General features: G+C 34.1%; 1 protein-coding gene across 5 annotated transcripts in view; it reads left to right on the top strand.

The window, feature by feature from the left end:
* EPHA5 (EPH receptor A5) overlaps nucleotides 1-26562 on the top strand; it is a 326273-nt gene that overhangs the window by 257177 nt on the left and 42534 nt on the right. For 3 of the 5 annotated variants that reach the window (XM_055085948.1, XM_024132021.1, XM_024132022.1), the window contains exons 9-10: nucleotides 16745-16810; nucleotides 25731-25798. In XM_055085948.1, the coding sequence (XP_054941923.1) occupies nucleotides 16745-16810; nucleotides 25731-25798 (134 nt within the window). The remainder of the gene's footprint in view (nucleotides 1-16744; nucleotides 16811-25730; nucleotides 25799-26562) is intronic. The other 2 variants (XM_024132023.1, XM_024132024.1) reach the window with 1 other exon arrangement.

The following is a 26562-nucleotide window of genomic DNA, read 5'->3' on the forward strand; positions in this document are numbered from 1 at the left end:
TTTAACTTGTTAATACCTTGATTACCTGCTTAATACAAAGGTATGTCGTTTTCAAAATATGGGGACATTGTACACATAAGAATGTAAAAGATAATCATAACATACAATCACAGAGCAGAGTTGAACAAACATCTTTAAAATATGAAAGAATATAAGATTAAGTGAAATATTTTCTATGTTAATATTAATTTTTCCTAGATATACTGGAATTTACCACCAATCCTTACTGATGAAGTTGTTTGTGAGATCTCCATATGTGCCAGCAACACAGTGCTACATTTTAAGGATACTAAGTTCAGCATAAGTATTTAATCAGTAGATACTAAATTTTTAGAATTATTCTGATTTTCTTTATTTGTTTCAAGTAAAATTATCAGGAAAATGTCAATCTATAGGTCCAATCCTCCTCAGAAAACTTTAAGATGAAATTTTCCTACCCAAATGACTAACTTCTATCTCATCATGCCAAAGATGATGTAAAATCTGTTATCATCAAATCAGCATGAATTCAATATTTACATGATAAGTGATATTGAGCATTGTTTATATAGAGTTTCATGAGACAAATATATGATGAATCAGAATTCTATATTAGCATGACTTTGTATGTTTTCTAATACATAAGGACCTCTTGATTTATTTTGATGTTGATATCTGACTTTCTCTGACCTCCTGTTATTCTAGCTGTTTCAAATGTACTTATGATGATCTGCTAGATTCACCTCTTCTCTAGTCATTTGGAATGTAAAGGGACAGGACAAACTGGGCCTTTCCTGGAGTCCTAAAGATTTATAATTAATCATTCCAAACCTGTGCTAGTGTGTACTATCGCTCACCAACCCCAAAAGGGAAATAGCTATTTTGAATCCCAAGTTGATGTCTATTTTACCACCCAGTATATTTCTACCCAATCCCTGAGGCTTCTAAATCTTCATGCAGGAAATGGAAATAGGAAGACCTTCTGTACATTTCAAATATCTGGTTGGAGCCGGTGCAGTTTGTCCTATTGGTTCTTATCATTTCCCCAAAGTCAGGGTGACTGGATCCTGCTCTTGTGTCTCCAACTCTTTGAAACCCCCCTCACTCTAAGAGGACTCTTAAATAACCTAGCCTGGAAGTCTACTGGGGGTCATCTCAGTACAATATGTCCTAAAGTGAAACTCACTATCAATCCTGCTTCTATCTTTCCACACACTGCATTTTGTCTCCTTAGACCTCAAATATTCAACTTGCTGAACTATTTCTGCTATATCCTAAAATATCTCCAAAGGTTAGATTAATGGCCATTTCCTTAGATGAACATCCTGATTTTTTGACTTTATCAAGATCTCTTGCTCTCTGACTTTTCTATACATTTCGGTTGATTTTTTACATTGTATATTACATAGTTGGCACGGTTACAGTTATTGTCCTAATTTCTTACTAGCTGCTATTTCATTTATGTATGCATATTTAAATTTTATGATAAAAATTATATAGAACATTCAAGACAAAATGTAGAAAGAAAATTAGTCATAAATATCTACTAGAGGTAATCAATATTAATATTTTGCCATATATATTTAAAATAATTTATATATATATTTGAGTTCAAAATTTATAGTTTTGTTTTCTGTTTTTCTTTGATTAATATTATAATATAAAAATTTCCTCCATAATTGGAAATATTTTAAAAGCAAAAATTTATTGCTTCTTTGATATTCTAATATCTAAACTTTCCCGTATGCTTTTCCTTTTGTTTTGTTCATTTGTTTTCTTTTGTTGTGTTGGTATAGGGGAAGTGGGTTGCTATTTTTTATCTCTAATGTTCTTAGAACACATTTGTATAATTCAAAGTAAGGGTCAATGAATATGAATATTTTAAAGGCTGTTGATACATATTGACAAATGACCCTCCTAAATCATAGTACCAATTACTATTCCCCCCAACAGTGAATGAAATTGCCTGGTGGTTCAGAAACTAGTCAATCTCTGCTAATTTAATAGGAAAAAAAGTAGTTCTGTGTTTTTAATTGAATTGCTTTATATTTTTAAGATTTAATAGGATCATTAATATATTTGCAATGAGTATATAGTCATTAGCTATTTTATTACCTATTTTATAAATTAGGTGTACATGCTCTTTACCCATTTATGCTAGTGAGATCTTAGCTTTTCATATAGTGAAAATATATCATTAGAAGTAGCAAGATTTGTTTGCTTTTCAAAAATATTTATTTTGCATGGGATACAGAAAAATGATAATTTTATGGAGTTGGGGCTCTAAATTGATATTTTCTATAGACTTATATAAGTACCAGCACTGTTTACCACCCTCTCCTGATACTGTTATAGGTCTCTACATGTAGTGTATACTAAATAAGTGTCTATGTAGGAATTCTTTTATCTATACTGCCTCTGGGCTATCAAAGCTATTCTTCTAGCTAATACCAGGATCATATTAGTTTAAGTATTATAATTTAACCATATTTTTCAATGTTTGTTCAGGCAAATTCATATTGGGAAATCACATATGGTCACAATTATAAATATTTGACATAAGTACTTTTGCGTGTATATATACACATGTATACACCATTGCATGCATATAAAGCAATTTTAATCATAATTAACCACTGTTATGTTATATAATGAATATGTGCATAATGTATTAAAATAGTTAACATTTATCACCCTTGTATTTAATTTTAAACACAACTACCATAATATATGATTTTGGTACTCCTGACCAATACTAATAGAAAACAAAATATAGTTACATGGAATTTGAATAGTTTGATATGAAAATGAACCTTTAGCTTTCTTTTAAATCATTCTCATAATTAATTCAATTCTCATAATTTGCTTATCACAAAATACACACATTCCTTGTGCTTTAATAATTTCAGTGTACTTCCCCAGTTACTTTAATTTTTTGTGATTTACGTAATTAAATTAAAACATTAGTCCTGGTTTCTCTACCTTATAAGTTTAATGCTGATAGATGTGATTCAACTTTGGAAAAATATTTAACAGCCACAATGACGAAATTTATTTAGCCACAGCTAAATAAATCGGAACTTAAATATTTGGTTTATTTCTTTGAATAATCTCTTCCCTTTTTTTGACCCACTCATATTTTTAATTAATATTACACTTTCATTAAGACAAAGGAATGTTTGAAACAAATGTTACTATCAGAACTGTGTGTAAATATTCTATTTTTTTTAAGCTGGCAAAATTAGTATCACTTTTCTGGCAACTTTATTTTCTCCTGCTTTTTCATTTCTACTTCTCTCAAAATAAATTAAAACCTAAAATAGATAAGAATAGATAAGCACAATCAAGTTAGTCATGATAGTCGTATGCTCCTCTTGAAGAAGCATTGAAGATAGACTGATTCAGCTGTGAAATGACTGAGAAGGAGAAGTTCAAAGGAAGGAGCTTGTAGTCACTTTCGGCTTCTAGAAATGGAGGAAATTGATGTTTGCTCGGTGGAGGTGTCATACTGCAGGAGAAACACATAATTCAATATTTTGTATATGAACACTATTATTGTGCCAGAACAGAACAAAGATAGTGGTTGATTGCAAAAATGAATCTATGTAATTTCCCTTTATTGAACTAGTAAAGATGATCTCTTCTGTGGAAATAAACAAAAAAAACACCCAAATTAAAACAAGCAAAGGCTATTTATTAAGAGCTTGCTATAGCAAGGGAATCAGCCACCATCACCTGAATTTGGCAGAGACCCAAAGGCAGGCAGAGGAGTGTAAAAGCTTTATAATGAAAAAAAGGAAGGCTTCCAGTATGCCCTGATTGGAGGTTATTGGCCTGGGGTAGTTGGAGGTGAGCTAACCAGAAGTGGGGCATCCTATGTGATTGATTAGGCTTCCTCTAGTTGGTCCTGAGTTGGAAGTACAGGCAAAAATTAGAGAAACTGGCATTTATTGATAAAGTTCTGACCATTTGAGACAATTACTACAGAGGTTGTAGTTTGGCTTCCTGGACTGGTTGCTGCAGATTTGGGGTCAGAGTTCTATTTTTCTACTTGGTCTGATCATTGTGCATTTGCATATTCATTCTCTCACTTCATACATTTCAGTAAATAGTAGTGCAAGGCTTTTTTTTTTTTTTAATAGATCTTTATTGGAGTATAATTGCTTCACAATACTGTGTTAGTTTCTGGTGCACAGCAAAGCAAATCAATCATATGCATACACATGTCCCCATATCCCCTCCCTCTTGAGCCTCCCTCCCATCCTCTCTACCCCACCACTCTAGGTCACCGCAAAGCACCAAGCCAATCTCCCTGTGCTATGCTGCTGCTTCCCACCAGCCAATTATTTTACATTTGGTAGTGTATATATGTCGATGCTACTCTCACTTTGGCCCAGCTTCGCCCTCCCACCCCATGTCCTCAAGTCCATTTCCTATGTCTACCGCTTTATTCCTGCCCTGCAACTAGGATCATCAGTACCAATTTTTTTTCTTTTAGATTCCATATATATGCGTTAGCGTGTGATATTTGTTTTTCTCTTTCTGACTTACTTCCCTCTGTATGACAAAATCTAGGTCCATCCACTTCACTACAAATAACTCAATTTCATTTATTTTTATGGTTAATATTCCATTGTATATATGTGCCACATCTTTATCCATTCATCTGTCGATGGACACTTAGGTGGCTTCCATGTACTGCTATGATTTATGTCATAGAGTGTTCTGCCTATGTTTTCCTGTAATAGGTTTATAGTGTCTGGCCTTACATTTAAGTCTTTAATCCATTTGGAGTTTATTTTTGTGTATGGTATTAGGGAGTTTTCTAATTTCATTCTTTTACTTATAGCTGTCCAGTTTTCCCAGCACCACTTATTGAAGAGGCTCCATTGTATGTTCTTGCCTCCTTTGTCGTAAATTAGGTGCCCATATATGCGTGGGTTTATCTCTGGGCATTCTATCATGTATCATTGATCTATATTTCTGTTTTTGTGCCAGTACCATATTGTCAAAGGATTAATCTCCAAAATATATAAACAGCTCAGGCAGCTCAATATTAAAAATAAACAAACAACCCAAAGAAATACTGGGTGGAAGACCTAAATAGACATTTCTCCAAAGAAGGCATACAGATGACCGAGAAGCACATAAAAAGTTGTTCAACATCACTAATTATTAGAGAAATGCAAATCAAAACTACAATGAGGTATCACCTCACACCAGTTAGAATGGGCATCATCAGAAAAATCTACAAACAAGAAATGCTGGAGACAGTGTGGAGAAAAGGGAACCCTCTTGCACTGTTGGTGGGAATTTAAGTTGATACAGCCACTATGGTTAATAGTATGGAGGTTCCTTAAAAAACTAAAAATAGAATTACCATATGACCCAGCAATCCCACTACTGGACATATACCCAGAGAAAACCATAATTCAAAAAGACACATGCCCCCAAATATACTTTGAAGCATTATTTATAATAGCCAAGTCATGGAAGCAACCTACATGCTCATCGACAGATGAATAGGTAAAGAAGATGTGGTACAATATACGATGGAATATTACTCAGCCATAAAAAGGAACAAAATTGGGTCATTTGTAGAGGTGTGGATGGACCTAGAGACTGTCATACAGAGTGAAGTAAGTCAGAAAGGGCAAAACAAATATTGTATATTAATGCATATATGTGGAACCTAGAAAAATGGTATAGATGAACCGGTTTGCAGGGCAGAAATAGAGACACAGATGTAGAGAACATGCATATGGACACCAAGCAGGGAAAGTGGTGTGGGGGGTGGTCATGGTGGGATGATTGGGAGATTGGGATTGACATATATACACTAATATACATAAAATAGATAACTAATAGGAACCTCCTGTATAAAAAATAAATAAAATAAAATTCAAAAAATAAAAAATTAGACTAGGAAACTAACAGATATGTTAGGAAGAATATAAAAATAAATATATAGATGAATCAACAACCGGAAGGTACATCAGTATCACAATAGTAAAAAAGAGGAGGAGGGAAAAGAAAAAAAAAAAAAAACTGGGAAAAGGCCTTGCTGTGGACGGCTGGGCCTAAGCAAGGGTGAGGTTTGGGTGGTGGGCATTGCCAATGCTCAGGACCCACAGGGCTGGAAAAGGCCCTGGGGGCCGTGGGGGGTTGGGGCTTAGGCTCAAGGAACAGAAGGGGCCCAGGCGTGCCCCCAACCCCTGGTCTCAGAGGGCAGGGGACCTCACCTGGGAGCCCTGCAGGCTTCCTGGGCTAGAGTGGGCGGGGCAAACGCCCTCCTCTCCTCTCCTGCTCTTCCCAGAGTGCCCCTCCCTCCTGCCTCTGCTGATCTACCAGGCCTCCCTCCTATGCCCCCAAAGACCCAGGAGACCTGGAGGGGACTTTGGAGGGCAGGGGATCAGCCTGGGAGCTCAGCAGCCTCCCGGTACACACATGGGCAGGGCAATCGCCCTCCCCTCCTCTCCCACTCCTCCTGGAGGGCCCTTCCCACCTGACTCTCCTGATCTCCCTGGCCTCAGGGGCACCGATCCTGTCTGGCCTCCACTTCTCCTACCCCCTTAGTCCTCCTACATCCTACCGGTTCACTTTGGGGTTCCTCCCATCTCCTTGGGCGTCAGAGTCCCCCACCAGCGGCAGGCAGGAGCCCTAGTTGTGTGGAGACGCTAACTCCACATCTTCCCCCACCACCATCTTCTGCAAGGCTTTTTATAAGCTTAATGTTCACAATTTTTTAAAAACTAAAGAGGAGAAAAAAAATCGTAAGGATTACAGACATGAATATACAGTGAATTCCCTTTACTATGTGATCAGCTAATTAACTAGTTCAAATCAGCATCACCTTGAATCTTACTGGTTTATGAAAGAAACAGTATAATTTTGAAGTTGGAGGATTGAAATTGTTTGAGAAGGATTTTGATATATCAAATAACTCAAGAAACGATATGTCTTTACAGTGCCAGAGAAGGAAAGTGGGAGATAAGGAAAAAGAAAAAGGAGTAGGGGTGTGGAATGAGATTGAGATGAAGTTGAAAAAATTTTTTTTGCATTTTTAGTGGTTCTTAAGCTTATTCTTTTACCTGCCTCTTTGCCGGTTTTTGAGTTAGATATCAGTTTGAAAATTTGCAATCTGCCTTACCTATATAATACCTACATTGTTCTATTTCCTATTTGCTACTTGAAGAGAAAGTTGAATTTTCAGAAGGTTTAATCTAAAACATCATGTATACTTGACAAGAGTATGTAGACCAAATAATTTTTAAAAGCATTCATGTTTTATTGGCCATATCTAAAGTATATTTATATATATTTGAATTTATATATATATAGCTACATGTATATATAAATATCTATGTACGAATATACATATGTACACATGTGTAAAGTAATATAGTACTGACATTCAGTTACATAAATTTGAATAATATTTTAAAAATTAAATGGTGAAATGTATGAAAAAGGTAAAACAATTTGATTTTCCCATTCAAAATATCACACTGGGCAGCTTTTAGCAAAAGTACTTAATGGATCATGTAACCTCTTTTGTTATGGGCTCACTAGATTTTTCTGACCTTGGTGACCTACAGAATTTGCTTTCTTGATAAAATTTGATTCTTTTATATGCTTCTTGCTTTCATAGCATGGGTAGGTAGTTTAATCGTGACACAGTCATGCAATTAGATAATTTCAACATAACACAATTAGTGTTGTATTTTTAACAAATTAGTGCAATAATAGAATGGAGGATATGGGTATCTTTACCTTAAGGGGTACAGAAGTATTATTACAGAAATTGTAAATTTGAGCTGGACCTGGAGGATGAAGAGAAATTTTACAAGAGAGTGTGTGTGATGGGTAAGGCATGGAAACATGAATGCGAATGGAGTGTCCAGGTTCCTGCAACTCTTTAGACCAGTCTACAAGGCCTTCCACAAACTCTGCCTGAGCCTCTCCCCAGCCTCACCTTCCTTCCTGCCCCCCTCATTAATGGCATGAGTTCTCATATATAAATATAATAAATAAATATATATATAATACATATATATAATTAAAGGTATGTATACATAGTTCTGGTTTACTCTAGCCCAGGAACAGTTTAAAGAGAAAATCTTTTACATCAGAATATTCACCACTTCTTGAAGGCTTTCTGCAGAAAAGCCTCTAGAAAACTGAGCTTTGCTTTCACGTAACTTTAATTCTGTGGTCCAGTAGCTCAGAAGAGCAAAATGAGGACACTGAATAAGAATAGTTTTACTGTTTTGTTATTTTATTTGAGATATTATGACTCCTAGAGAATCCAAGTAGCTAGTATTAAAATATAGAAGTACAAAAATCTGTCATTAATCATAGAACTTGCAATTGAAAGAAACCTGTAAAGTTAAATGCTATGGGGGAAAAAATTGTGATTTAAAAAGATAGAGGATAGGATGAAATTTACAGTTACTTAACAAACCAATCTTTGTTTGTAGATAATGTAAATTAACACTGTAAACAAATTGCAGGAGAATTATTTAAAGTACTTACCAGAGAACAAATTGTTTTAAAGCACCTTCTGGCACTTTAGAAGTTTTTATTAACATGCAGACCATTAATATGCTCATTACAAACCTTTTCCTTTGTATTCATTAAGTAAATTCCCCTAAGACTATTATAAAACACATCATTCAATACAAGTGTTTATTGAGTACCTATTGGATCAGTGTTTGTCAACATGGAGAAAATCAACTAACAGCTTTTGAAAAATAATAATGCTTGTGTCCCACAGGCAAGGTGTTCTAATTTTATTGTTCTGGGATGAGGCCTGGGCATTGTGGGGTTTTTTTCTTTTTCCAAAACTCCCCAGTTGACTCTAGTCTGTAGCCAGGTTTAGAATCATTATATAATGTGAGTAGAAAGCATTTTTTATATATAATTTCTTATTCTTAAAGCATAGCACACCAATTCTTAGTAAATGTTTGCAGATAATGAGAATGATTGTGTTTACTGTAGCAAAAAAGCTTATAAAAGGTAGTTAGTATTTGGTGAAATTCATTTTGCATTCCCAAATATATACTGGCATAAGTAAACTGAATCTAACATGTTCAATAACGTTTGCTAGTTGCATCAGTCCTTTTACCTGTGGCATTCATGAAGAAGAGCTTGTTTTATAATGATCTCTCTGGCCCATTAGAATGATTAAAAGAAGTACAGTGAATCATCATTAAAGTATAGCTTGGGAAATAAACCAACAGAAGAATAGTCTAAGATAACTTGCCACAAGTTTTCTTTCTGCTTTTGAAGCCGAACCTGGCCTCTGTACCCCAACACTGAATTAAATCTCAGAGAAAGAGTTTTGGGTGAAGTAGAAAAGAATAGCTTTATTGCTTTGCCAGGCAAAGGGGGCTACAGCAGGTTAATGCCCTCAAAACTGTGTGTCCTGACCTTGAGTGGGTAGTGAGGAGTTTTATAGTAATGGTTCCAAGAGGGTGTGATCAGCTGGTGAACATTCTTCTGATTGGCTGGTGGTGAGGTAAGTGGGAGTCAGCATCATCAACCTTCAGGTTCCAACTGGTCTGGGGGCTACATGATGGTGGGCAACATAGTTATCTTCTCCCACCTGGCGGGGGTTTCAGTATCTGCAAAATAGCTCAAAGATATTGTTATATATATCCCTTGAGGGGGAACCAGGATTTTGCTCCAAGGCTGCACTACTGTTTCTTGACTGTTCCTCACTTGTCTCTGCATCCCCTCCCCTTCCCTAATTAGCATCTATCAATATCTGAACCTGCCCATTGGAACTCAGGGAAGGTCATGGAGGCTGAGTAAAGCCTATTTCTTATAATGAAGAAATGGGGGACACAGAAAGGCTTTTGTGTCCAGGAGCCCCACAGGGTCCTGGTCAGTATCACTCTCATGTAGTTTGATATTCCTAGGTCTTAATAGTTGTCTTCAGAGTAAGTTGAAGTGAATTTGTTTGTTTATTTTTGTGACTTTGTCCTTAAGAAAAAAGGATGACTACACATAGAACACTTAGATTTGTAGAATTTGGGGGTTAGTTTTTATTTTAGAAATCTGTGACTATGTATGATTTATTTAGTTTACCTCAGTCACTTATAGGAACTAATCTCTATTTTATACATGCATTTGAATAATGTAGTAGAATTTGGATCATTGAGTATTTTTACGGCACACACGTTTTATTTAATACTTTAAAACAAAATGTGGTATATTTTGCTACAATAAGGGCTAGACTCAGATAAAGGCAATTTAGTTGTTGTTTGTAATTTATTGTGAATAAATGTATCAGACATTTTAAACCTGGTAACTAGCTATTAGTGAAGGAAGAAAGAAGTGTTCATAACAGGGTTCCCCATGCAAATGTATTTAAATTTTCAACAGAGGGAGGGGGGAGCTGAGCATGGGGGAGAGGTAGAAATGAAAGGAGCTGGAAGACATGGAAGAAGAAATTGTGCTTCCAGTACACTACAATGCAGTAACTGGTGCCCACATCTTACCTCCAAAACTTGTTATGAGAGCCACCTTGTGAAAGTGGTTCCCTGTCTCCAAGTCCCAGGATTCTTACTTTTAGGATGAATATTACAATAGGACTATTCAGGCTTGAAACAGGTAACAGAAGGAGAAAGCAAGTGTGTTGGAAAGGCAAAGTCCTGTTGTGTGTTTCTCCTTTACTTTCACACTGCAACCACAATCACAAGACTTCTGATACTAGATGTCTAGGGTTATATTTTCCACAACAAGCAATTCCCTGTGAAATCACGTGGGTGTCCTATAATTCGGTTTGACACTAAATAGAGTTAGCACAGACCCTACAGGTTAAGGGCTCAGTCCCAGACTGTCCCTTACTTCAGATGCAAGTCACAACTAGTGGTGCCCAGGTTACCCACAGCTTCTCTCTGACTTGGCTACAGATCAAAGGTTCCCATGATTCCCCCTCCTTGGATTTGATTATTTGCTAAAACAGAACTCTGGGAAACACCTACTTACAACTACCAGTTGATTATATAATAAAAGATTTGATAAAGGATACAGATAGACAGACAGATGGAGGACCAGGTCTATATGGGTCCCAAGTACAGGAGCTTCTATCCTGTGGAGTTGAGGTGTGCCACCCTCCCAGTACATAGATGTATTTTAGGGATTTTTATGGAGGCTTCATCATGTAGGCATAATGAATCATTAACTCCATTTCCAGCCCTTCTCCCCTCTCTGGAGAATGAGAGGTAAGGCTGAAAATTCCAAGTTTCTAATCATGACTTGGACTTTCTGGCAACCAACGCACCAAGGGTCACCTAATTAGAACAAAAGACACGCCTATCACCCAGGAAATTGCAAGAGATTTTGGAGCTTTGTGTCAGGATCCAGAGTCAAAGACCAAATATTAGAACCAGAGATGCTCCTAGTGCTTCTGTAACTTAGGAAATTACAAGCATTTTAGGAGCTCCGCATCAGGAACTGGAAGTTAGAACAAAAGATTCTCATAGTACCCCTATTTAACAAGGGTTTTAGGAGTTCTGTGTCAGGAACTGGGAGCAGAGACCAATATACATATTTCTTATTATTTCACAGCAAGATATGAGTGTTCCAGGATTGGAACTTGATTAGGTAAGACTAAGATCCGTTGATACTTCAAAACTCACCTACCAGGGACTAGTGCTCAGATAGGACAGTTTTTGATAAGTAGTCCTAGAGGGTAATAGGGAGACAGCTATAATCACTGGTGAGGGGTAAGAAGCTCGTTATAGGAAGGAAGCAGACAACTGGAAAAGATTTAAAAATTACTGTGTATAACTATATCCTATTCCAATTTGCCTAGACTACGACTTGGGAATAATGATTGGATTGCACATATAAATTTATGCATGTGTTGTAGATGGGGATTCCCCTCAGAGTTACTCAAAAACACACTAAAACAAAAACAAAAATGAAAACAAACCTCTTTCCAGCCATTTTACATTACCTCCTCTTGGAGGGTGGAATAATTTTATGCCTTTTTTCAGAAGTATGGGACTGAGGCGTAGAGTTTGGGAACCATATGTGTTATCATTATGTTTTTTTATCTCCTTCCTAGTTTTTGCAAAAGATATTTTCAGTTTTAGCCTAGCTTCATCAGGAACTCAGTAATAAATCTAAGAAGAGTAAGAATAAAGACACAGATGCAAAAGGTATCGCATTATGAGATATTTTAACAAATGTATAAAACAACACTGTCAGTGATAATTACCAGTGAACAATAACCTAAGCTTCTTTTGTTGCAAATATTTGTTACATGTTTAAATTATTTTTAGCATTTTAAAACTGATACAGTGTAAATGACAGTATATTGTGATCAGCAACATAATTGGAATTATTTGAATTCTTTGTTTTTCTTAAAATTACAAAGTGAAATAACCACAAAAAAATTTATAATCAGGGAAACTCATAAAAATGCAAATTCATGAAACCCTCCAACACAATAGCTCTTAAAGATTTTATATACTTTTTGCCATCATTTTGTTTCTCTGCACACGAATTTTTACCTAAAGTTTAAAAAATTTTATATTATACCATATTAATTTCATTGCATCATAGACTCCACAAATAGATTTTATTAACTGCAAAATATTTGTTGGTTGTTGGTTCCTTTAAAATCTGTAGCCAGCCTCGTGCATATTATCTACACCTTACTTTTTGCCCTAAGTCCATATTATTATAAAAATACCAGTTAAAAGAACGTTTTAAGTGCAGACTGTGAGCCCAGGACAGTGCAGAAAGCTTTACCTTTATAAACAAACTCATTCTTCAAAGCAACCCTATGTAATATAGTTTCTACTTTTTATCTTATTTACATCAATAACAAGTTTACCAAAAGCTATACATTTAGTAGTGGATACATCCAGGACTGCTCTTAATTTGAATACAAACTCCATGATCTTAACTGTTTTGCTACCCAATGGTGTCAAAAGGTAAGGACATTTTTATCACTCTTAATAAGTTTTGGAGGATTGTTTTCTAAAGTACCAGTGGTACTTCTCACTGTGACCTTTGAGGGCACAAACTACAGTCTTTTCTCCAGCACTAAGTACCACCAATTTTGTTGTTGTCATTGTTTTATTTAAAATGGGTAAATTTTGCAACCTTTTCATTTTCTTCTTTTTTTTAACCAGTAAACTGAAAATACTTTCTATTTTAATTAAAATACTTCTTTATCGGAATGACTCTTTCTGCCTCTCTCATTTATCTTTTGTGATCTTAGTGTTTTTCTTATCCAATTGTGTGATCTCTGTTTAAGAATTTAAGTCATCAATTTATCCACAGCCTGTAGTCTTACTTCTCTGATCTAGTATCTTTGAGAATTTCTTCCCTAGAGTTATGATCACCTTTCTTGGTGATTATAATCTTACTCACAATCTTACTTACATTGACGCACTTGGTACATATATTGATCAATTCTGTGTAAGACCTGGCTAAAGTAATTTCATTTGAATCTTCTTTGGGTCTGGAAAGATTCTGTTATCACATTTTAATCTTTGGAAGGACAAATCAAAATATCTGTTAAAACAAAGATCTACAATTTTGATGTTAAGTCCAGAAGGGCTAAACTATTTTAAACTTTGATAATAACGATCTTGTTATAGCTGCATGCAGTCACTTACAGACTTCCAGGTGCTAAAATCTTATGGGAATGCAGATGGACTTTGTTGAACCGTAGCTCACATAAATTAGATTGGCTGCTATTTCTAGCACATTTTGGTTTCTATTTCTAAATTATCTCTGAGGCTTGTAAGCATTTTCAACCTGTACTTTGAGTATTTATTGATTAAGGAAAGAACATGTTCTTTATACCATCTGGTGTCTAAGTGTTATTGTGACAGCATCCTTGGAGTTAATTTTAAAAGAGTAATTTGGGGGATTACTATTCCACTTCAGACATTCACAGAAAAGGAGCTTCAGTTTTAATTTTCTCAATGACATATCAATGCACAGTATGCTCTGATCACTAAACCCCAAGAAAATGTATTTTGTGGAAATGATTTTTTTAACTTACATTGGCCATCTGTATTTATATGAATTGGTCTGAAGGTAATTAGATATTTAGTTATGCTATAAATGGAAATACTTAGTATGGTAATATTATATGGATCATGAAAAAAATAAATTTCTCTGAAATAATGAGAATCTATTCTATCACTTTGATTATGGTATTACTAAGAGTAATAGCTACCGCTTTTCTCCCAGGCACATGATGTGCCAGACACTGATCTAAGTGAATACATATATTCTCTCACTTTATTTTCACAAAACCTATGAGATAGAATCCATTATTATCCCTGTTTTATGCCTGTCAACTGAAACACAAAGAAGTTAACTAAGTTACCCAGGGTATTTATTTATGCCATCTTAAAACAAAACATCAGTACCAAATCTAAAACAATGACTCAGAAAAAGTAGGCGTGTTTGATTTTACAAGATTTCAGATTTTTTGCCTAAACTTTTTAAAAACTATAAATTTGAAATCTAATGATAGGTAAGGTGATTTAAATTCTTCAGGGCTAAAATTTGTAGATTTGGTGTTATAGTGAATTGTGTGTGTGTGTGCGTGCATGTATATGTACTAATTTGTAAGACAAAAGCCTTATTATATTTTTTCAAATAAAAAGGACTGAATAAAATGTTATTATTTTTGGAATCATTAGTGTATTTTTTGAGTCTTAGAACACTGATCAAGCATTAAACAAATCCTTATAGGTAATGGCCAATCACAGTGCAGTTCTGGCTTTCCTAAGCACAATTCTACATGCGTTTATAAGCTGTGCACACTCAACTAGAAGGATGTTTGTACTTTATTAGGAGATGACATCATCTTTTTTTAACTGCTAAAAAACAGTTGTATACGTTTGTCAACAATCTATTATTATTTATTTATTATTTATTGAGTTGGAACTGTGCTATTCAAAATTAACACATCTATGCAAACTTTCCATATTAATAGCTATCAGTAAATTGAGATAATTGTGCCATTAGGTAATACCAATTACAGTGAAACTACTTATGTGTCATTAATTATGTTTAAGCTGTGATGGAAAAAAAGGTCAAGGAATCATCCTCATCTCACAAAACTAATAGTCTAAAAAAAGAGGAGGGCAAACTTTCTTTAAAGTGCCAGATAGTAAATGTTTTAGGCTTTTCAGGCTACATATTCTCTGTTGCAGCTACCTAAGTCTGCTGCAACAGCACAAAGGACTCCATAAACAATAAATAACGAGTGTGGCCATGTTCCAATAACACTGTATTTACAAAAATAAGTGGTATGCTAGATTTGGCCAATGGGCCATAGTTTACGAACCCCAAATCTGAGTGCTGATACAAACAGAAGCGGTAGAAAAGTTAACATATCTAAGATATCAGTAATTAAGACATTAATGAAATAAATGTAATTATAAAGAAATATATCAAGATTTGCCAAAGGTTTTTACAGATGCTTTATCTACTCTTATAAGTATTTTAACAATTTGATATACTGTAACTTTGACTTTCAATATCTCTACAGTGAAAATAATTATTTGGCATGGTCTTCAAAATACAAATAGTCTGTCTGGAAATAAATGTCACAGTTGCCATTTTAGTGACAGCCAAATTCTCAGATACTTAGTAGTGGGAAAATTAAAGCATTGTCAATACTCCACAGAAAATATATGGAACATTGCCTATTTTTCCTTGAAAAAGATCCATTGGTATTTAATTTGGAAATACTTGTCCACCTTTTTTAGCATTCCCAAGTATATTGGATGTTTATATTGTATTTTCTTCTCCTTATTTGATATAAAATAGACTAGATACATTTTAAGTAATTAAGTTCAAAATAGACAGAGTTTAGATAAAAGTCTTGGCCTGCTGGTGTGTGGTACTGTTACTGAGCTCATCCCACAGTTCTCTTGAAATCACCCTAAGTGCAATTTATAAACTATACTGGAAAGTGAATGCATTGAAGCACTAAATAATTTCTATGTTATATTCTGCCATTAGTTTACTTGGTTTCTAACAATAAAGTACATTATATTAAACAATTTACTTGGTATTTTCTGGATTTTTTACTATGAATATGTGGAAAATGTAAAAGAATATTGAATCTTGCAATATCCAGAAAAGTGCATGTATTATATATAGGTTGTTTTTCTTTAAAATATAACAATAGCTCTGAAAATATATTATGGAGATGCATTTTTAAAATCTGAAAATTTAAATTTAAATTGGCAGCTTTCCGTAAATGATTGGAGAAGCCATGTAAGCATAACATTTTCAATAGTCTGTGATAAATGATGCCACTGCTATAAGAAATCAGTGGGTCAAATGAGCAAGGAATTATTCTCCGTCCTAAATTTTTAAGCTCTGTGCAAAACATTTATTTACAGGGCTATTTAGAATGTCTTCTGAGTATAATTTTTGCAGGAATTTCTGAGGAAATATTCAAATGCTTACATTTTTATTTGTATGTCTGTTTTAATTGGATAATCAAATACATTGGCTCATTATATTTCCTACCAAATAAGCTTTTTAAGTAAAATAAAAATAACTATTTAATACAGCTCTGTATTTCTTAAACCCATAAAATACTTCTTAATTTGAAAAGCACTGTGGGAAAATTAATTGTATGCATATAGGAATTTTTGCTTTTGAAAAGCAAAGCAGACACCTGTCTAAATTCGTAGTGTCTTTATAGCTATATAGAGGGAGTGGGATCTCTTCCTTATCTTGGGCTCTCTTGTTTGCTTTTCAGTTGCTGCGATTGTGGCTGTGGAAGGGCTTCTTCCCTGTGCGCTGTTGCCCATCCAAGCCTAATATGGTTAGTGTTCCACTCCTGCTTTCACTCCTATGTGCTGTCCCACCTATATGTATTATCGTCAGCATTCCTTTTTTTTTTTTTTCATTTGTGTACATTTTAATAGTTAGTATTCAAGTTACGCTTTAACAGAAGAGTAGACTGAAACTGAGTCCCAAAAAAGAATCTTAAGTGTTTTCACAATGGATGCTTTCAAATAAAATATGCATACAGCATATCACCCCTAAGTCATGCATTCATACTTCTCTTCCAAGGCTTTTACTGTGGTCCTGATTTAAAGCAGGAAGTTGTAAGATCGTAACATCTGTCTTACATTTAACATGTCACTGTTTTTGTTGTTCCATCAAGAGTGAAACCATATCATACGTGGAAGTAGAATGCCACTTCTGTCAAAGTGAAGTCACCTTTTCTGTCTTCCAGACCCATGGAATGACCATAACCTAAGTAGGATCTTCTGTTTTCATAATCATTGTGGATATATGTGGCATTGGAGAACAGAACCACATGTAATTTTAAATGGTTTACCTAATAGTTTTAAGCTTGAATTACTTCAGATATTAGAAGTGATATTCCTAAGTTGATACCAATTAAGTAAAAAATATGCACATTTTTGGGATCACTGTCCAAATGGGATAGTCTTAATTATTTACAAATGCAAATCCTAAATATATCTGGGTTATAGCTATGAAACTATAGGCTAGAACATAAGACCAAAGAACTCTCTTCACAGATTTAGAGGAACTCTCCTACACAGTAGTGAGCTACCTTGTAAAAAAGTGAAATATTCCAGATAATTTCTGTCTAGATTAAGGAGTCTAAATCCCTCCACTACTATACTGAGCTGTTATTTGTAGTCAAAATTTGCCACAAAAAGAGCTGAAATGCATTTTAGAGAATTATAGAGCTGCCTTGGGTCATTTAAAATTGTTACTTGTGTTCTCTAGGTGTAAATTAATTTTTATTGAGTCAAAAAACTATGGTGTGAATGAGTGTGCACGCATGCATAGATGTGAGAAGTGGTGGAATTGATACCAATGATCTTGAGAACAAGAGAGCATAAACAAACACAGACTGATAAGATTTGTTGATCTTTTTACTCAATCTTTTGAAATTTTTATATTTGAAAATTTTTTTAAGTTAATATGAAAGTACAGATTTGTTCCTAATTATTTAACTTAGGAAATTCTTATATGAGCCTAGGGCTTCAGTGACAGACTAAAAACAAAAACAAAACAGCCCTGAAACCTGGCAAAGGCTGAAGTATAATATAAATGGCTTGAAACTGTGATTTTATTTTTTTACTGCTCTATAGAAAAACTTAAAAATGGTCACTGAATTGCTCATTCTACTTGACTCTCAAATTTGGTTATTATAAGAGATAAATCACTGAAGCAGAATAAGCAGAATTTACATCTTGGAAAAAAAGAAAAATGATATCCAGACATACCTTGAAATAAACCTCAAAGATATGGCTGTATGAACATTTATAAAGCCATGGCTTAGAAAGTATTGACGAAAACTAACTTTAGCTGGATTTAAATTGCTTGATTTTTAAAAAAAAAATGGTATCTCTTTCTACTGTGTAGTTGACTTCAGGGAGTTTATGAAGTGAAGAAATAAAAGAAAAGTGGAAAAGAGGGAAGGTGGAACATTTTCTTCACAAATCACACACCAGGAAACCTAAGAAAACAAATTTTTTTCTAACATCTTTCTTCAAATAATGTCAGCAATTATTCAATGAGTGTGTTTGTGTGTGTGCATGTGTATTTGTGTGTGTGTGTGTGTACATAAAAAACAAATTACTGAGCCACAAATGTGTTTGTACCCAATAAAATGCTAACAATTTGTGTGCAAAGATTTATGGAAAAGCCCAATTTTTTTTAATGCATTCTTAGTAAAACAAAACAAAATAAAGCAAAAGAAACAAACTTTAATTGAGCTTACATAAATTAGACAGCAAGAAAGTTGTTCAAAATTATTAGTTGGGAAGAATGGAAGCTAAATATATTTTTATTGTTCTGCTTTCTCAACTTCCATTTTACAATTTCTAGTCACTATGAGGTTTCAGTTAAAGATACTATTTGTTTAGATTAAAGCATTGGGGAGAAAAAAAAAAACTTAGGTAGTAGAAATTAAGGGCTGAGAATTTTCCTACTACAATCAGTAAAATACTAAGAAATCGTGACCTAAAATCTTGTCACCTAATTTTGTATGTATAATCATATCAACATTTGTCAATTACCACATAAATAATTTCCAAGGAACATTCTGTGATCATTTGTGAACAGACATATTTACAATTACAGAGCAGAGGTTAGATAGACATTTTGAGATTTTGGAATATCATAGTTTTTCATTTCTTGAAAGACCACTCATGAATATGTGTGATTGGTTTTGACCTTAATATAATGCAACACATATACATTAAAATTGCCCGTTGTAAATATACTGGCTTTTAGAAGTACCTTAATATACCTTGTGGAAATCTCAGGGTCTGAAAAACATAATTTCAAAACCATTGATCTAGATCTGTTGTTCTGCAATTCAACGACATTAAATCTTCTGCAGGGCTATGGAGTTCTGAGTTTTACTCTCAAAGTTCCCACCAGGAAACCATACTCCATTATTTTTCAAATGCCTGGTGTGCCATTTATAAGATGAAATTGGTAATTACATGTTGTTATATTTGATCTCAAATTATTTTTCATCACTCTAGTTGCCTACTTTGTTGTGAAATCTTTACACATACGCATAATGTTAATTTAAAAAATATTCTTCCTGCTTTGATGGAAATCTACCCAGTGATGGAAGATATTTCTGTAATATGTCTTAATGAAACCCAGATGCCTAGATTTTAGGCACCCTATCCCCAAGACAGCCTACATTTTTAGCAGGGGTATTTTTTTATCTGTGATCTTTGACTTCATACCATCACAGCTGGCTTGAGGCTCTAGTCATTTTTTCATTCCTCCCACCCTCACCCCATCCATTTTTACAAGCATCCAGTGTTGAATTGATTGTCTTCAATGTAAATAAGATATTAATACGTGCAATTTCTAAAATAACATTACTATTTACCCCTTGATATTCATTTTTGTTTATGCTTACAGGAACCAATATATATTTGTAACATAATGTTTATTATAAGTTCTTCTGAAATTTCCCATAGTCCCAAAGTAGCTTTTTCTTGCATTTCTTAAATTCAAACATATGTTAGAATAGTTCCTTCATTCATCAGTTGTCAAGCTTTCCAGTGTTTTTATATCCCTTACTACTTCTTCTGAGGGATTCATGTGGCAAGTAAAATGAAGTTCACTATTCTGAAAATAGAGATATTAAATTCTTATTTTGTTCATTTACCTACTCTGTGATTTTTAGAAAATCAACCTTGTTTTTTTAGAAATTATTATTATTTATTTTAAATACTATTTAAAATCGGAAGCACAAGGGATAAACTCTAACTTCTCTCATAATTCAGAGAATAAATCAAAAACAAAACGTATTTCTCTGACCAAAATGATTGTGGATTACATTGAAACATTAATTATTACCTTAATTTTTCAATGAACTAACTGAAAGTTAATTCATTAACTGAAAGTTTCTTGAAATTTCAAGTAAGCAAAATTTTATTTTTACATACTTAACAGATTATTTCACTCATCTTCAACAGATTTCTGTCGGGGAGGTATGCAGAAGTGCTATTCCATTTTATAGAGTTAGGAAAAAGACATAGAGAATAAAATCATCCTTATAATTCTAGGCCACCATTTAAAGTGCTATTGGCAGGCAGATATGCGGCTTGCCCACAATATAGAGAGATAATATATTAAATTCCAACTGAGAGCTTGCTATGAACTGCTCCCAAATCCATTTTTGTAATACCTGTGGAACCTCAGACCATAGGAGATATTAAGTGGGACTACTCTAATTGAGAAATCCAATGGTCACATCCATGAACTATTTTAAAAATTAGTAGGAAATTACCTACTCTCACATTAGAACAAAATTTGTTGAAAACAGGGAGACACAATACTTACATGTCATACTTTATGAAATGTGTTTTTATATCAAAATTCTAAGGTAATTAAATTTTAACTCAATAATGAAGAGTCTATAATTCATCTTTGAGTTTCCTGAAGTATTTCAAATTATTCATGTCTTTCTCTTATTGATAATTCTAAAAGGATTTGAAGAAGTTATTAATGAAAAACTTTACAAATTCATATGTACTACATTATTTTCGAAGTGTTATTTCTAAGGTTTTTTTCTTTGTCTTTTATAATATAGAAATTAAAAATGATATATAAGGCATAAAATAAGAAATAAGCTAGCTTCTCACATTGCCATTAATCATAGGGTGGTTAGTATCCTTGGAAGAATGTGAGATGGGAACACAGCAAGCTGTGCCCTCATTTTGTGTGGTATAATCATCACTCCATTCCCCTATCCAAGGAAAGCATGTTTTCAAAAACATGTACCTTTTCTTTGAGAAGTATGTCTGAGAATTTTCAGTAAATAATAGTAAGTCAGTTGCATTTTTTGTGTAACTTACATCTCTCTGTAAGGAACTCAAAATCCAGTACCCTAGTATACAAACTCTAGCAAGACAGCCTATATATTCAATGTCCCTTTTTTCTGCATTTGCACTCACATTCTTATTGAAGAATGTGGTCCTGTAAAATAAAACAATCTATTTTCAGTATTTATTAGATATATTAATAAGCTAATCTTCATATGCTTCTTGATTTTACGGGGGCTGAGTTAACTGAGGTTTTATTAAAACTACTTTACAGTTGGAGAGACTCTTGAAGTGAAAAGGTCAAACTATTTCCCAAAAAAACTGTAACTTATTTTTTTCAAGATTCCAGCATAAAATTCTTAAACACAACATTATGCGGTGTTTGAGGTCATTATGTCAGAACAAGAAAGTGTGCATATATGGAGAAATGTGTTTTTAAAAGAGGCTACAATACAAGGAATTTTTCTTTTCCATAAGCAACACATATTGACTCTAATGTTTGCTCCAACGTTGCCTTTTGAATATTTTGTTTTAAAGTATGGCAAAGCATCTCTTAACCCATCTGGATTATGGAGGAACAGTTATAGGCATGTCCATTTCTGAGCCAGGCACTGCATATGCTGACTCTTTCAAAGACATCAAAATGCAAAACCATTACTTCTTTCACCATTCCCCCCTCCCCACCTTATTTAGAATTAAGGGGAAAAAAGTGTTTATTCAGTGTTTATTTCCATAGGCTAAAGCAATGGAAAAATCAGATTTTGTGGAGGTTATTGTGGAGTAAGGATCTACAATCTCCTTTTGCTCTTTCATTCACTCATCTTTCCTCATTGTCCATAATGGTGTCATTTAGTAAAGTTCTGATTCTGTGCTTCACTTGGTATTCTGGAGGGCTTGACATTCATACCACGAATTTATTATCAAATCTTTAATTTACATCCAAGAACTAAATTACTCATTGGCACGTCCATCCATTCATAAAGATTATTGTTTACTATTTCATGTCTTACAGAAATTTCAAATATCCAAATTTAGATGTCGTGGCTTGGGCCAAGTTTTTAAGATCTGCATTAATATTATCAAGGCTGTGTTATTCAAATCCTTAGGAAAGAAATGGGGGAAAATAGATTGATTTCTAAATTACCCATAAGTCACTTATATAGGAAGCATCACTCTCGTACCTTTTAATAAATATTCATTTACGAAGATGAATTATGCTTACATTTAATATGATTTCTCATGCCCACCTCTACTACTAAAAAATAAAATAACATTGTTTTCTAGAAGAAAATAAGTATAAATGGCTAGAAGATGATTCCTCTACTTGCATTACAGTTGTTTTTAGTAAAATGATATCAAAGTTCATTAAAATTGTGACTGAAGTAAAATGAAGAAACTGTTTCGTTTCCGTTTGAAAAAAAAATCGGTTCTAGAAGATAGGAGTTGTAATTGATGTACAGAATGGCATATTTATTGACTCTAGTGTATGCTGAGTTAAAATGATGCATCTAGACAAGGTACAGAAGGTGATACTGAATGAACAGGCTCCCTACAATGCTTTGTTAGCAAGGCTGAACCACTTCTTGAGTGCCAGTCTCTGCCAGCTGCACTTCTACTTGCTGTATCTTGTTGAGGTTTGTTTTAATGTTGCTTTGGGGTGTTCCAGAACTTATTTTTTTATGTTAATGTGACATGCATCCGTATTATGTTATAGAAGTCTTGAGATGCCTGTAGTCAAAAATAACTCCTTCTTGTTGCCCTCCTGACTCTCACCCTAGGTATTAAAATGTTAACAACTCCTCACCATGGTATTCCCAAATCATTTTTTAGATGAGATCAAAAGTTTTATTTCCATTTTCATATGAGGCATTTGCATGCAATTTAAATATCCATGAAGCTTATTTAATGATAAAGACTATTTGAGGATATAAGTTTCAAAGCTTAATTTTTTTTTGAAGGTAGGAGAGTTAAAGGTGGAATGGATGTTTGTTTTCTAATGTAAACTGCAAGAACTTGTATACTTTTTAGGTATCTTTAGAATTCCTCTAACAAAGTTTTTTGTCAGTATTATTTAAATAACATAAATCTCAGGATCATTTCACACAATTGTATTTAGAACATTGGTAAAAGAAAAAACAATATCAATAACTTCTCTCTAGAGGCACATACATTAAAGATTGAAAGAATAATGTAATAACTAAAAAATATAAGCAATGTATTAAAATATCTTAAATGTCAGCTTGAATAGACCAACTATTATTTCAGGATGATATCATGTGTTTGTTTTTTCTCTCCATTTCACTGTGGTGAGGGGACTCAAGATGTCTTAAGGGCTCTTAAGTGACAAATGCATCTACATGTTATGAATAAAATTTGAAAAGCCACCAGTTCCTCATTGTGTAATTTTCCTCACCCAAGAACACTATATGTATTAAGTATATTACTTCAAGTTTACTTAAATTTTCCTAGCTGTACCTTACTAATAAATTGCCAGTTCTTTAACATGATAAAATTAAGATAATTGCATTTTTTTCAAAAATGGCACAAGAACAGGTTTTGTTATCTATGTTGTATAATTTATGTAATTATACACTAAGAAAGATAGAGACTAAAATAGGTTTCATTTTTATATCAAAATATACACATATTTAAGAAACATTTTAGAATATGAAACCAAGGAACAGTCCTCAGTGCATGTCAATTGGCCACTTCATTTACATCATATAGTAGTTTTCAGTCAACTTTGTAATGAAAATATTTTGTCAATCTGACATTTTGGCTGTATTTTCTTTATGCAGAAGTAAATGAAATTTTGTTTTTAATAAACTCAATTTTGTTATAAGAGCTTGTGAATAATAAATTCACTTCCTTAGAGTTTCACTAAAAATAATTCAAATATTTTTATTTTGGTCAGCTGTTTTAATGTCACATGGTTATTCATGTACCTTAGTATTCATCCGCATATTCTCTCTCCAAACACTTGTGCTTGTGTAGACTCAACCAGAATATCATCCACTCATTCATTTATTCATTCATCAATGTGACAAATATTTTTGGGGTCAACTCTGAGCCAGGTGCTAGGTCACTTCAGAAATTTATAGATGAATGGTAGTTGCTGCCATTTAAGAAACTAACAACAATAGCAAGAGAGCCAAAAAACATTCTCAAATGACTATGTTGCATTGTAGAATGGCAGTCACACCATGAGAGGGATACAGAAAGCTACTGAGTTCAGAGGGGGCAAGATTGCATTAAGCCAGGGTATTAGGGGAAAAAAATGTGAAGAAGGCAACAATTGAACTGGACTTTGATAATTGGAAATTGTTAAGAAGAGCATCCTAAGTGCAGCAACCAGTATATAGGAACATACGGAAGCATGGAGAAATATCTCAGAGATGATGTGGGAAATGTGCATTGGGGCTACGTTTAGGAATCTTTACCTTATTATTTTATTGAAGACTTTGCAGAAGAGAGCTAACACAATAGAAAAGTACCTTATTTATGGTAATTTGACTACAGCCATGTCTAGTATAGTTCAGGAAAGCAGTTATAGAATGCAGGGGCATCAGTTCAGAGGCACTGATAGTAATCCAAATGAAAAACAGCAAGACCTTAATTGAAGAAGAGGTACAGCTAGTGAAATGGAAGAGGTGGATCATAAGACTTTTATGTTATATAATGCTTGGGGTTTGGCAACTAATTTGTTGTGAGGTGCACGAGAACAGGGCTTTGATCTTAAGGTACCAAAGCCATGAAAATGTTATTAAGAGGAAAAGAAGGCAGCAGATCAAGATTGAAAGTAAAGAGAAAGATACTCTTTTCTTTTTCAGATCTATTGAGTTTGAATGCCAGTGGAATATTCCTAGAAAATAAATCCACAGGGAATAAGAGTATAACTCTCAAAAGAATAAAACCAGAGGGATAGAGATATTAATTAAATTGATGGAAATGGATAGATTGACAGGAGACCAGTGGAGACACTAAAGACTCCAAAACAAGAGAAATAAATAAAACAGAATAATGGAGTAAGGTTCTGAAAGGAGGAGACTTTTGAATCAGAGACGTATTTGGGACAGTTCATCCTGAGAAAAGGCAGGAGCCTCTGAGGTGGCAAAAAAACAGTAAAAGAAAAAGGGAACAGATAAATGTCTGGTGTATGGTATATGGTGAAGTCATGTTTAAAAATAGGTTTGGAGAGCTTCAGACTTCTCAGTGAAATCTGGGCAAGAGTGAGGGATACTAGCTGGGGAAATATGATTCATACAAAAGAGTATTGGTGTTATTTCATACTGCTGGTATGAAAATAACTTAAGGTTGCAATCATTTCAATTGTGTTGCGTTCTTCTGGGCTTGATGTGATTCACCACTTGGAGATGTGGCTAATTGTAGCTTACTCTGTTCCAGGCGGTGTGGTTACAGCAAAGCAAAACAAGATCCAGAAGAGGAAAAGATGCATTTTCATAATGGGCACAGTAAGCAAACTGTAAAAAAAATCAAAATAAAACAAAGTAGGGGACACCTTATTGTTATTTTGGCTTCTTTTCACGCTAGAGATTTGTAATAACTGACCAAAAATATTGGGATAAAAAGTTTAAGTGTTTTGTTACATTCCTCTAAAGCGTATGGGCTTGTGGTGTTGTCTGCTGACCCCAGGCAACAGCTGGATGTTTTTTTCAACTCTTTAAAGCATACTTTCATTACAATCATTAAAATAAAAACTTTTTGCTTAATATAAAAAGCTATTATATTTCAAACCAAATTTCCAGGCCAATTCTAATTCCTATCAACAGTCAGTAGAAATATGTCATTAAATAACACCACCAGATTAAATGAATAAATTTCTTCTTCTTTTTCTAACATTTTAGTAGGAATTTCCCTGAGGACATCCTGTAGCAGCAACCTTGGTTCAAATGACTTGAAAAAGACGACACTTTTAAGAAATGCAGAAAATCAAGTTTTAATAATGAGCTTTAAAAATCTGCCTAAATGGGTTCTAATTTTATTATTATTTTAATATGTTCTTTTTTTTTTTTTTTTTTTTTTTTTTTTTGTGGTACGCGGGCCTCTCACTGTTGTGGCCTCTCCCGTCGCGGAGCACAGGCTCCGGACGCGCAGGCTCAGCGGCCATGGCTCACGGGTCCAGCCGCTCCGCGGCATGTGGGGTCTTCCCGGACCGGGGCACGAACCCGTGTCCCTTGCATCAGCAGGCGGATTCTCAACCACTGCGCCACCAGGG

This window comes from Physeter macrocephalus, chromosome 7 (genome assembly GCF_002837175.3).
Source record: "Physeter macrocephalus isolate SW-GA chromosome 7, ASM283717v5, whole genome shotgun sequence".
In the NCBI taxonomy this organism is placed as follows: Eukaryota; Metazoa; Chordata; class Mammalia; order Artiodactyla; family Physeteridae; genus Physeter; species Physeter macrocephalus.